Source organism: Antrostomus carolinensis, unplaced genomic scaffold (assembly GCF_000700745.2).
Source record: "Antrostomus carolinensis isolate BGI_N321 unplaced genomic scaffold, ASM70074v2 scaffold36003, whole genome shotgun sequence".
NCBI classification, from domain to species: Eukaryota; Metazoa; Chordata; class Aves; order Caprimulgiformes; family Caprimulgidae; genus Antrostomus; species Antrostomus carolinensis.
In genome coordinates this window covers 6370-17872 of record NW_010306496.1, presented here as the reverse complement: position 1 = coordinate 17872, position 11503 = coordinate 6370, and the positions used below count along the sequence as shown (strand labels likewise).

At 58.2% G+C, this 11503-nt stretch overlaps 1 protein-coding gene across 1 annotated transcript in view; it reads left to right on the top strand.

Moving 5' to 3' along the window:
* Positions 1–7: 7 nt before the first annotated feature.
* LOC104522777 (arf-GAP with Rho-GAP domain, ANK repeat and PH domain-containing protein 3) overlaps positions 8–11503 on the top strand; it is a gene marked incomplete at both ends in the record, with an annotated part of 17197 nt that continues 5701 nt past the window's right edge. The window contains 16 exons of the mRNA XM_010165153.2: positions 8–483; positions 1071–1132; positions 1454–1527; positions 1763–1833; positions 6236–6505; positions 6764–6833; positions 7666–7786; positions 8007–8194; positions 9088–9194; positions 9301–9500; positions 9643–9728; positions 9895–10077; positions 10324–10486; positions 10793–10924; positions 10997–11150; positions 11310–11412. Coding sequence (XP_010163455.2) covers positions 8–483; positions 1071–1132; positions 1454–1527; positions 1763–1833; positions 6236–6505; positions 6764–6833; positions 7666–7786; positions 8007–8194; positions 9088–9194; positions 9301–9500; positions 9643–9728; positions 9895–10077; positions 10324–10486; positions 10793–10924; positions 10997–11150; positions 11310–11412 — 2460 coding nt within the window. The remainder of the gene's footprint in view (positions 484–1070; positions 1133–1453; positions 1528–1762; positions 1834–6235; positions 6506–6763; positions 6834–7665; positions 7787–8006; positions 8195–9087; positions 9195–9300; positions 9501–9642; positions 9729–9894; positions 10078–10323; positions 10487–10792; positions 10925–10996; positions 11151–11309; positions 11413–11503) is intronic.

Here is an 11503-nt window from a genome sequence, read left to right as displayed (position 1 = left end):
GCCGCCTGCTGGCCCAGGGGTGTCCGTGGCCATGGGCATGGGAGCATCCTGGCTGAGAGCACGGGTGAGCGCTCGGGAGGAGACACGGCCCCCGCCAGCTCCAGACCATGGACAAACCCTGGAGGCATCGGAGAAATCTCCCCCACCCATCCCATCTGTCCCACCACGGCACAGCCACAGGGTCCCAACAGCTGAGCCCAGCCCTAGGAGCGTGCTGGAGGGTCAGCCCACATCCAACCCCCCACTGCCCGCCACAGCCACCCCATCCAGCAGAGACCCCTCACCGTGCCCCAGGACAGCCTTGCAGCCAGGCTCAGGGCAGGGCAGGATGGAGATGGTCTCCAACGTCATCTATGAAGGACTTGAGCCCCCGCCAGCACCAGCTGAGGACACAGGAGAAGAGGATGGTCCCCAAGGTCAGGCTCTCACTCAGCCCCTGCCTCTGTCACCACAGGAGCTGACCCAGCTGGACAACAAACCTGAGTAAGCAAATGGTTTCCTTCACCCCAGGGAGCAGGGGCGGGGTGCAGAGCAGCCAGAGTGGAGGATCCAGAGAGCCCCCCCAGGACCCCATCCCCAGCCTGACCCTGCATGGGGTGCTGGCAAAGCCCCTTTCACCCCCTCCTCGTGCCTTCTCCGTGGGTCCCCAGCTGGGATCCCTCTGAACAGACAGGGTGTCCCTGGGCCCCTGGGTGGCTTGCTCTGGTTTGGGGGGAGAAGCTGCTGCCCCTTCTCTGCCCCCCCAGGCAGCAGGGCTCGCGGTCCTCAGTGTAGTGAGGGGTTAGCTGGGTGAGGGCTGTGGGGCTGGTTTGTACTGGGAGCAAGGTGGGAGATGTTAGAGGGGGGTGAACTGAGATGGGAAATGCCCAGCATATGCCAGGGTCGGGGGGAGAAGGGAGCAAGGAAGGTGCTGAGGGCAGGGAGCGGATGCTGCACACCCCGGGGGACAAAGCCAGGTTAAGCCCCGGCCAGGCGCAGCATCCAGCCTATGTAAGCCAGGTGGGAAAACAAGATGGAAGATTTCCACCCCATCCCGGCCACAGCCGAGTAACCCCTCTCCTGTTTTCCAGCATTCCCAGCTGGCCCTACGAGGGCTTGCCCCCAGTCCCGCAGAGACCCTCCGGCAAACCAGGTGAGACACAGGGCACAGGTGTGCAACAGGGACCTCCTGGTGTCCCCAGGGATGGGGGACACCCGCACACCCTGCCTTTCCCCCAGGTACTGTCCCATGCTCCTGCCTCGCTCCGGGACTAGGACGGCCCCAGGCCGAGGCAGGACACAGCCCCGTACATATTTGGGCTGGAATGTCCAGTGTGCCAGGTGTTCTGGATGTTGGGGCATGCTGTGGTGTGCTCTGTGGGGGGTTCCCCTCCAGGGTTGGCAGTCCTAGCTGTGGTCACTGCCTGCAGCAGGCACTGCTGACTGCCTTTCCTTCCCATGTCTCTGCCCACAGAGGTCGGCGATCAGCCTGTCAGCCCCTACAGCGAGACCATCTTTGGGCACGCAGCCCCATCCCAGGAGCAGAAGGTGAGAGGAGACTCTGGGGGTGGTGGCTGTCCCCTGCTGTCACTCTGCATCCCACTAGCTGCTGCAAAAGTAGGGAGCTGCAGCAGGTGAGGCCGTGGTGCATGGCTGAACCGAGCATCACTGCTGGGGCGAGGGGCACAGGCTGAGCCCCCATGCAGTGGGACAGGCGGGTTGAGGAGGTCTGGGATGGGAGAGGGCAGACGGGAGAGGAGATGTGACCAATCTCTCCTCCCAGGGTATTGGCATCTCCTCTGATCAGAGCTACGAGGCAGCATCCGAGCTGGACCTGGAGCGAGAAGCATGCAGGTAGGACTCACCTCCTCTGGGCTGCAGGGGCTGGGCTCAGGATCCAGGGTTTGCATGTCAGGGGGACAGGGGACACCCCTGGGAACAGCCTGAGAGGTGATGAGGGCTTTTCCCCCACCACAGAGCTGATCAGGAGCATCTGGGATCAGGTCAGCAGTCTCAAGAAGAGCCAATGGGCTCAGAGATGAGAAGGAGCCGTGCTGGTGGGTGGCCCTCAGGAGGACAGTGCTGGCCGACAGATGCTCTGGGTGTACAGCTGGGGCAGTACCAGTGGCAGCGGGCACCTTCACCCTGGACAGAGCCTGGACTTGGCTGTTGGGATCAGGAAAACACCACAGGGGACAGGGATTGCTCAGAAGTGGGATGGCTCTGAGATCTAGATGAAGGGATGTGCGACCTCCAAAGGCTCCAGCATCATCAGGTCAGCATTGGCTGATCTGTCTCACTGTGGTGGACAGTGAGATTGTGAGGGGCACCTTTAAAATGCTTTTGAAATGTAGTTTCCATAACTCCTGATAGCATCTCAGAAAGAGGAAGGAAAGCTGCTCTTCCCATTTCGGACAGGGAGTGTTCCTTTTCCTGTGTTGCTTAGAGAGGAGGAGGTGAGCTGCAGCTCTGTGTCCTTCAGCTCTGCCTATGGGCTTGCCAGCCAGTGTGTCCCTATGCCCCTGCCTTTCTGGTCCCAGTGTTGGTCAGTCCAGCCCATCTCCTGCTCTAGGTGTGAGTCACTGCAGCATGGCCTGATCCAGTGTCACAGTCAGCCAGACAACGCTGCCAGATGGGAGCCAACATGGGTCATGGGTGAGGAACTGCAAATACCTGGGAAAGGGGGTTTTGTAAATAGAAATATTGAAATCTGCCATGGAGCCTCTGAACCAGCAGTTCAGAGGGGGATGGGTGCTGGCTCATGGGTCACAGTCTCCATCTACCTTCCAGGGAGCTGGGATCCAGAGCATCCCAAGGACATTGGCCAGGCACTTGCAGCCCTGGACACACCAGGGACTTTGCAGCCTGGTCTTGCTGAGAAGAGGCATGATGCGACCATCAGCAGAGTGTTAGAGTCAGCAATTCACAGGTGTTTTTCTCCTAGTCTGAGCACTAAGGTGGTTGGGGTTTGGGGAGTTGAACAAGTGACAGAAAAGCCTTTGAAGACCTTTTGCATTGAGTTCATGGACTCCATCAAACAGCTGCTCCAATGCTCCTCACACTAGCCCCACCAGTCCAACCACAATTCCCCTGGAGCAGAGCTCTGGGCTCCTGCTCAGCTGCTGAGCCACTGCCAGGACAGCACTGGCCCCTGCCTCTGGCTCTGTGGGACCTCCCAATCCTCCTCCTCAACACTGGTGTTACTCCTCCTGCTGACTGGCACCTGGTCACTGGGGAAAATGTGAGCATCTCATGCAGCCCACCAATCCACTCATTATGGGAAACATTTCCCACTCCCAACTTCATAAAGGCCCTCCTGCCCTTTGGCACAGTATCTTGCCCTATTCTGGGGAAGTTCTGCCTGGACCATGCTGCTTGCTGACTTGGGGTCTGGGCAGTGAGTGTCAGTGTTGGAGATGTGCAGAACAATCTTGGCCAGACACAAGATATCCTCGGCAGAGAGGAAAAGGAATGCAAAATTCCTCTTAAAACTGGGAGCTGGGTCTCTGAGGGTCCAGCAGAGCCTGGAGCGTAGGGTGGGATTCTTCTGCTCTGATGACGAGCACCTTCATCCAAGCTGGTGATGCTCAGCCCCCTGAAATGCTGGTGCAGAGGACAGCAACTGCCTTACTGTGGACACCAGTCTCAGCAGGAGAGATGGTGGCTCAGCAGTGCCTGTGTCACCTCATGGAGCTCAGGGGACTGGGTCAGACAGTGACTTGTCAGGCATTGTGGTGAGAATGGTGGACCCTGCCCTGGTTTGCACTGAGACCCATGATGAGATGATACCTACTTGGACTGCTTCTCCCCACAACTCAAGGTGTCTTCTCTGAAGGAAAAAAACACTGGGAATGGTGTGTCCTTGGCAGCTGATTCCTTGTCTCCCTGCCTACCTCTGGGTGCCCACTTGCAGGTTGATTGCCTGGCCCATGACCCCCAGTTGAAGTAACCAGATCCACCAGTAACTCCTTGGTCCCCTCATCATGACCAGATCCCTTTCTTCCATCACCCATCCTCCATCCTCCACCAGCTCTCCCATGACAGGCTGAGACTGCCCCGACTTGGTGCACCTCAGGCATCACCCTCCAGGCTCAGCTGACCTGCAAATACGCTCTCCTTGCCTTGGGGACTCGTTTGGTCCTGAGGTTGGTTGTCTTCCCTGTCTGACAAAAGCTGAAATGGGACATGACTTGGCCTTTGCAGACTTGTTGCTAGGAGGCTTCCTCCACCAGCCCTGTCCTCAAGGGCAGAGCTGGGAGTTGGCCTGAGTCTTGGTGGGCTCCTGGGACACTGAGATCCCACTCCAGCAGGGCCGTGGGCTTTGCTTGTCCCTAACAGATGCTGCTTGTCCTCCACCGTTTTCTGGTTTTGGTGGCTGTAAATCATGGCTCAGGAAGGTACTGCCAGGGAATTTTTTCCCCTTTTTCTGGTACCCTGACCCATTCAGTGGGTCTGTCTCCCACTCGCTTCTGGCATTCTAGGCTGATGTCTGCCTACCAGGGACAGAGTCGTCCAGCCACCCTGCTCCCCAGCCAGTCCTTCCTGAAGAAGCTGGACATGAGGCTGGGACTCCAGCCAGATGAATCACCCTGCCAAGGCTCTGTTACGCTAATTAAATAGCGATTTTTATTGTGCTCTGAGCCTCCAAGCTGCTCATCGCCATTTCTTGTCCTTCTTGCAGACACCGGAGCCAAACAGGCCTTTTTCCCTCTCCACCCACCTCCTCAGCCCCACACACCATCCCACTTCTCCGGAGCTGACCCCTAGCCTGGGTGGCTCCAGCCCAACATCCTCCCAGGCAGACTTCAGTTCTTGCTTCTGTCCCAATGGTTCAGGGGCATCTGATGTCTGACGGTCCCATAAGGTGCCTGGACAGGGTCAAAGCCCAGGACCATGCACTGCCTTAGCTCCTACGATGAGGCAGTGCTCAAAACCAGGTGTTTGGAGAATTTATGACAAGAGGAGCTGTTTGGGGTCACTCTCCTTTTCCAACAGCATTTCTAGCACATGGACTTGTGCTGGAGGTGTTTCTCATAGTCAGTACCCCTCAGTGAGTTTCTCCTCCATTAATGTCTCCTTTTACAACACCAAATGGTGAGGATTCCCATGGGTCAGCCACTCCTTTCCGATGTGGTTCTGCACCTTGTTCCTTCTGGCTTTATCTGATGTCACCCAGCTCCTGTGACTGAAGCAGTGGTGGCCAGGAGATGCCTTTCTGCCCTCCTCATGCTGCTCACGCTTCAGAAACCTACCCATATCACCCTTTCCCCCCTGGAGATGCCCAGCTTGCTCAGGTGCTCCTCAGACAGAAGCTGTGACAGGGCTTGAACTGCTCTCATTGCCATTCTTGGAGCCTTTTCTTTGTCCTGGCACTGGATGCCACAAGTGACCCAATAGCGTGGGTGCTGGTGCTGAGGTGTCCTGGCTGCTGTGACTCTTTTTCTGTCCATCACCATTGTACCTGGGCAGCTCCCTTGTGAGCTCCTGAGACCATCAGGCATTTTCCAGCACATTTCCTTTTTGGGAAAGAAAAACTTCTAGCTGAGAGGTCTGAGGGGAAGGGACAGGCTTAGCAGTTTATTTTTATAATTTCCTTTTATTGTTGTGGCTGGAGAGTCAGTCCCACCAGGCCTTGCTGGGGGTTTTAGCATGACTTCCCAAGAAAAGGAGGAGCATGCAGGAGCTGCACCAGCCCATCTATCCATCCCAAACCCTTTGCAAAACTTTTTGGCTGGATATAAGAGCAGGCAGGAGGGCGTCATGGCAGAAGGATCTTCCTGGTGCTGTGAACACTGGAGGGGTAGAGGTTGAGGGCAGGCTGAGACCCCTGGTGAGGAGGTAACTGGAGTGGATGTAGAGCAGCAAACAGGACGTGGGACTGGGGAGATGCCTGGCTTCAGTTTCCTGCCTGTGGTGTGAAGAGGAGAAGGAGGTGATGCCAGGGGTTTGCAGATGTGGTGGCCTGTGCAGTATTAGCCAAGGTGGGGAAATCCATTTTGCCAGCTTCCTCCAGTCTTGCCATGACATAGGATTGGCTGAGCCTCAGGGTGCTGGTGGCCACAGGGCTCATGAGCGCTGAGCCCCTGTCCCACCCTGCTCATGGAGATACAAACATCTACATCACTGGGTGCCTCAAGGAGCTCAGGATGGGGCCAGGAGCAGTGTGAGACATCCCCAAATGGCACTGACCAGGACCCTGCATGGTGAGCAGCCACACTGCCATCACCGGGCCCTCTCACAGCCCCATTTCTCACAGGACAAGCAGCGAGTGCAGCAGTGAGGGAAGGAGTGAGGACGAGGAGACCCGGTCCCGGCTCATCGACCGCATCGTCCAGAATGACACAGAGGGGTACTCCACTGTGGAGGCACCGCGAGTTGAAGGTGCCCCATTCAGCCTGCCAGCCCATCTCTACCCGGACGAGGTCCTGGATGACCTCACCATATCCCCTTACGCCAGCTTCACGTCGCTCTCTGAGCCCCGACCCACCATGCTCAGTGGCTGGCTGGACAAGCTCTCCCCACAGGGGTACGTGGCCACCCATGGGACAGTCCCCATAGGAAAAGCCCTCTTGGGCAAGGCTGGTGAGGTGGGCACACTGACCACCATGCTGCAGGGACAGCCAGACCTCCCCACAGGAGGAGAATCCTATTGGCTGCCTCAGCTGTGCTGCAAGGGTCTCTGTGCAGCCATCCTCAGGGGAAGGGGGGGTCTGTGAGCAGATGTTGGGATCCCTGGGGGGATTGTCCTCTTCCCAACAGCCTCATTTTTCTGACATCCCAACAGGAACTATGTCTTCCAGAGGCGCTATGTCCGTTTTGACGGGAAGAACCTGATGTACTTCGGCAGCGAGAAGGTACAAAGGGGCAGGATGTGGGCAGGGTGGGGAGGCTGCACCATGCCTTGATACCATGAGAGCTGCCATATCCCCTTTGCCTCCCCTTGTCCTTCTGTAAGGAGCCAGCACTGCTTTACCATCACCAGAGTGGAGCAGCTGTGTCCCCTGTGCCTGGGGAACTCTGAACACGACTTCACGGTGTAGGAAGCCCAGGGTAGCAAGGGTCCAGGGAGGGAGCAGGCAAGGGGGGTCCTGCTGTCTCACAGCCCTGGGACAGACCGCAAATGGAGGATATCTGGATCCCACCCACAGACCCATCCCTATCTGAATCCTCACCTCCTGTCTGGCTGCTGATGTCCCCAAGGCAGCTGGTGTCCCCAAGGCAGCACCCAGCAGAGCACCTGGGGACATGGAGGATGAGCTGCATGAAGCAGCTTTTCTCATGGTGGGTGCTGGCCCTGTGGGTTAGGTGCGTGGGATGACTGAACCACCCCTCCCTATCCCACATCCTCTTGTCCTTCCGTGAGGGTTCTGCATGGCCCCGTTAGGCCTGCTGTGGGGTGCTGGTAGCTGTCATGTCACCTGGGGTGACAGGCACTGCTGCCCCAGTCCCACAGAACAGCCAGCCAAGCTGGCCCTACATCAGGGGGCCCATGCATAAACAGGTACCATGCATGGTCCCAGAGCAGCCACTATTGCAGGAGCTCGCAGGTGTCCCTGCCACATCCCTTTGCCTCTATGGCGATGGCATCAGCATGCCCAGCAAGGCAGGTGCTGGGGTGGCTGGGCTATGGAGGTGTCCCACAGGAGGGGCAAAGTGGGGGGTAACCCTGCCTGGGGCTCGTTCCAGGAGCCCTACCCCAAGGGGGTGATACCACTGTCTGTGATTGAGATGGCTCGCTCTACCAAGGACAACAAGTTCCAGGTTCTTACCAGCCACCGGATCTTTGTCTTCCGTGCCGAGAATGAGGGTAAGTGAAGACCCAGGCCAGGGCCCACCAATCCCCAAGGAACCATCCCCGTGTCCCTTCTCCAACCAGAGCATCCTGGAGACAGTTCTCACCCCATCCCCAAAACACCCGACCATGATGAGCAAGGGGACCTCTCCCCTGCCATGCCTGCTGGGTGCTCTGCTCCATGTCAGGGCTGTTGGGAAGGGCTCAGACCTGCTCCCTCATGCCTGCTCTGCAGCCCAGAGGAATGAGTGGTGCTCCACGCTGCAGAAGAAGGTGACGGAGCAGCGCCTGGCAGGGTCCCAGCCCCGGCCCACCAACACCGCTCACTGCCAGAAGACAGGCACCCTGGAGCTGAAGGGCCAGAAGACCAAGGTGTTTGCAGCCCTGAGCCTGCCCGAGATGTGGCTGTACAAGAGCGAGCAGGTTTGTGGCCAAACCAGACACCCCACTGGCACAGGGGGTTGTGCCAATAGTGGACGGGGGTGAAAGCGATGGAGGGATGGAGGGAGCTTAGCCAGGGACAGTGCCAAAGGGAGAAAAAGTACAGGCAGGAGAAAAGGAATGGTGGAGTGGGAAGGTGGAGATCCTGCACAGGACAACTGTAGTGGGAGCCTGGGCTCAGAGATGCAGGGACTACCAGGAGCCAACCCCCATCCCAATCTCCTCATTACCACCAAATTATCTTCATCTCTGCCCAGCACTTAGGTCTTAGTCACACCAAAGCATCCCACTCTGTCACAGGACAGGTGGGTCAATGACCACAAAATCACCAGCAAACACATCTGCTGCAGCATAGACTTGACCCATGGCAGGCAGCAGGTCTCTACCTCCCACCACATCCTGCCTGCTGCCCACAGACATGCCCACCTCCCACCTGCTGAATTTCCTCAGCACCTCTGTTTTTTTCCGGTCATCTCATTTCCAGTTTACCTGGTGTGCACTGAGCGGCACCAAACCTGTGTGGATTTTGCTCAAGTTGATGTTTGGTTTATGAGTGTGCCTGACTCAAGGTGGACTCAAATCCCCAAAACAGAGGGATTTAAGTGGCTGGGTTTTGGGAGCTGTGGGCAGAACTGCCCTTCATTTTAAGACATAATGTACCTGCTAAATGCTTTATGTTATCCTACATGGGATGGCTGAGGGATCTGGTGGCTGCTGGTACCAGGTCTGACTGGTCCAAGCAGAGCAGTGATGGGAGTGGGGTACCAGGTGCAGCTCCCTGGCTTCAGCCCCAGCATCATGGGCATGTCTGGGGTGGTGTGTCCACCACATCCATGGTGCTGCAGAGCCAACACCAGTGTCACTCTGCATTGCAGTTCTTTAAAATGGGCATTGGCATCTGCTTTATTGAGATGCGCGGCTCCACCATCCGCGAAGCCAAGAACCGCAGCTTTGAGCTCATCACCCCCTTCAAAATATTCAGGTATCCCAGGCATCTGGGTGGTCTGAGGTGGGGAGAGCAACTGGGTGTTGGACCCAGATGCTGGTTGCTCCAGACCCCTGAGATTTGGCTCTGATGGTCCTCATAGCTTTGTGGCGGAGTCAGAGCGGGAGAAGCGGGAGTGGATGGAGGTCCTGCAGGAGGCCATAGCCGAGATGCTCTATGACTACGAGGTGGCAGAGAAGATCTGGTCCAACAAAGCCAACAAATACTGTGCGGATTGCTGGGCTCAGAGTCCTGACTGGGCATCCATCAACCTGTGTGTGGTCATCTGCAAGCAGTGTGCAGGCCAGTACATCTCCCTGGGGGTCCCAGCAGGTGTGGGCTGGACCTGTCTGGGCAGGTGGGGTGCTGGCTGGGGTCTGGGTGAAATTTGGGTGCTGGTTCCCCTGGCAGGATCAAGGGATGCTCACTCTCCTTCTCCCCACAGGGCAGCACCGCAGCCTGGGCTCCAATGTTTCAAAGGTGCAAAGTCTGAAGCTTGATACCAGCGTCTGGTCCAACGAAATTGTACAGGTAGAGGCACTGAGGGCAGGGTGCTGGGGCTGGCATGGCAGGCTCAGGGGCCAGGTGACTTCTCCAGCCCCATGGGATGCAGCAGCCCAGGAATGCAGGGACACCAGGCATCTTGCTCCTCCCACCTGGCCCTGATGCTCACCATGACCATGGGACTCTCCTGCAGCTGTTCATCATGCTGGGAAATGGCCGAGCCAACCGGTTTTGGGCTGCTCGCCTCCCTGCCGCCGAGGCTCTCTACCCCGATGCCAGCACCGAGCAGAGACGGGACTTCATCTCCCGCAAGTACCGAGAGGGTCGGTACCGCCTGCCCCATCCCCACTATGCCACTCAGGAGGACGTGCTCCAGGTATGGGCCACCTTGGGGTGCAGGTAGGATGCTGGGGTGCTGGAAATCTGGGTGTTGGCATCTCTGGGTCTGAGATGCCAACCCCTCCTGCTTGGCTGTGTGCACCTGCACCCCTGTGCCAGGCAGTCCCAGGGGCTCGGATGGGAGGTGATGTCCCACTTTTCCGGCCTTCAAGTACCCCTGGCAGTGGGCTGGGGTTCTCCATGAACCAGGACGTGGTCCCTAAAGGCTTCTGTCTCGTCCCAGGCACTGTGTGCTGCAGTGGCAGGACCAGCCCTGCTCAAGACCATCCTGCAGTTCTTCTCATCCTCGGAGGCTGGGCTGGCGGCTGACCCTGCCATCTGCGAGGTGGTCCCTGGGGCTGACCTTTGGTGGGGACCGGAGAGCAAAAGGACCAGGAACCATTCAGGTAACAAGGACCCTCAAGCCCCACCTGGCTGCATTGGGGGGCTTCTTCCTTGCCTCTGCCCTCCCCTCCTCTGAGGCTGGGGACAGACAGACCATCAGGTGCTGCAGTTCTCTGGGGGACCTGCCTGCCCCACTGCACCCCTCTTTTGGGATGGGGCAAGGCAGGGGTTTCCTCTGAAGCCTCTTTCAGGGAACCCCATGCCTGGTGCATCCCCTTGCCTACACCTGCATGAGTGGGGGTTCCCTGCCACCCGATACCCTTGGTGGGTGTCTGCTCCCTTCCCGTTTTCAGCACCATTCCCCACAGGGAGCCCCCACACACGGGAACCGGGTCCAGAGGGTGTCTACAACGAGATCACACAGCCGGTGACACACAGTGGGTACTTGTACCGGGCCACAGCCCCCCACAAGCTCCCAAGTACCAAGAAGAGCAAAGAGGGTAAGGATGGGGAGTGAAGGGGACAGCCAGTGGGACCCCCACCCTGGTGCTACTGACCCCCTGGTCCCACAGACTTTCAGCGCACATGGTGCTCTCTGGAGAGAGCCCTGCTCTTCTTCGAGACAGAGAAATGCACGGAGCCCTTGGGCCACATCGAGAGTGGGGACCTCATCTCCCTGGGTGTGAACAGAGCTCAGGCACCCACCAGCCCCGGTCCCACCGAAAGGTACCCCCAGCCTTGCCCCCACTGCTTGCCCAGAGAGCCCATGGGCATGCAGAGGGCAGGAACAGGCATTGCTCCCTGCTCAGTGCAATGGTCTGGTCTGGCTCTGAGTGCAGGTTTGGGGGACAGGGCTGCCCTGATGGGCTGCTTCATCCTCTGCAGGTTTCGCTTCATCCTTGAGCTCTTCCTCACTGGAGAGAAAATGCAGCAGCTGGGAACCGATGGCTCCGAGACATTGCAAGCCTGGGCCAGCGCCATCGGCAAGGTGAGCCAGCCCCAGCCCTGGCACCCCGTGCCATTGGTGGGTCCCTGGGCTCCATCCCCACTCCCCTGCTGTGATTCCTCGCAGCACCCCA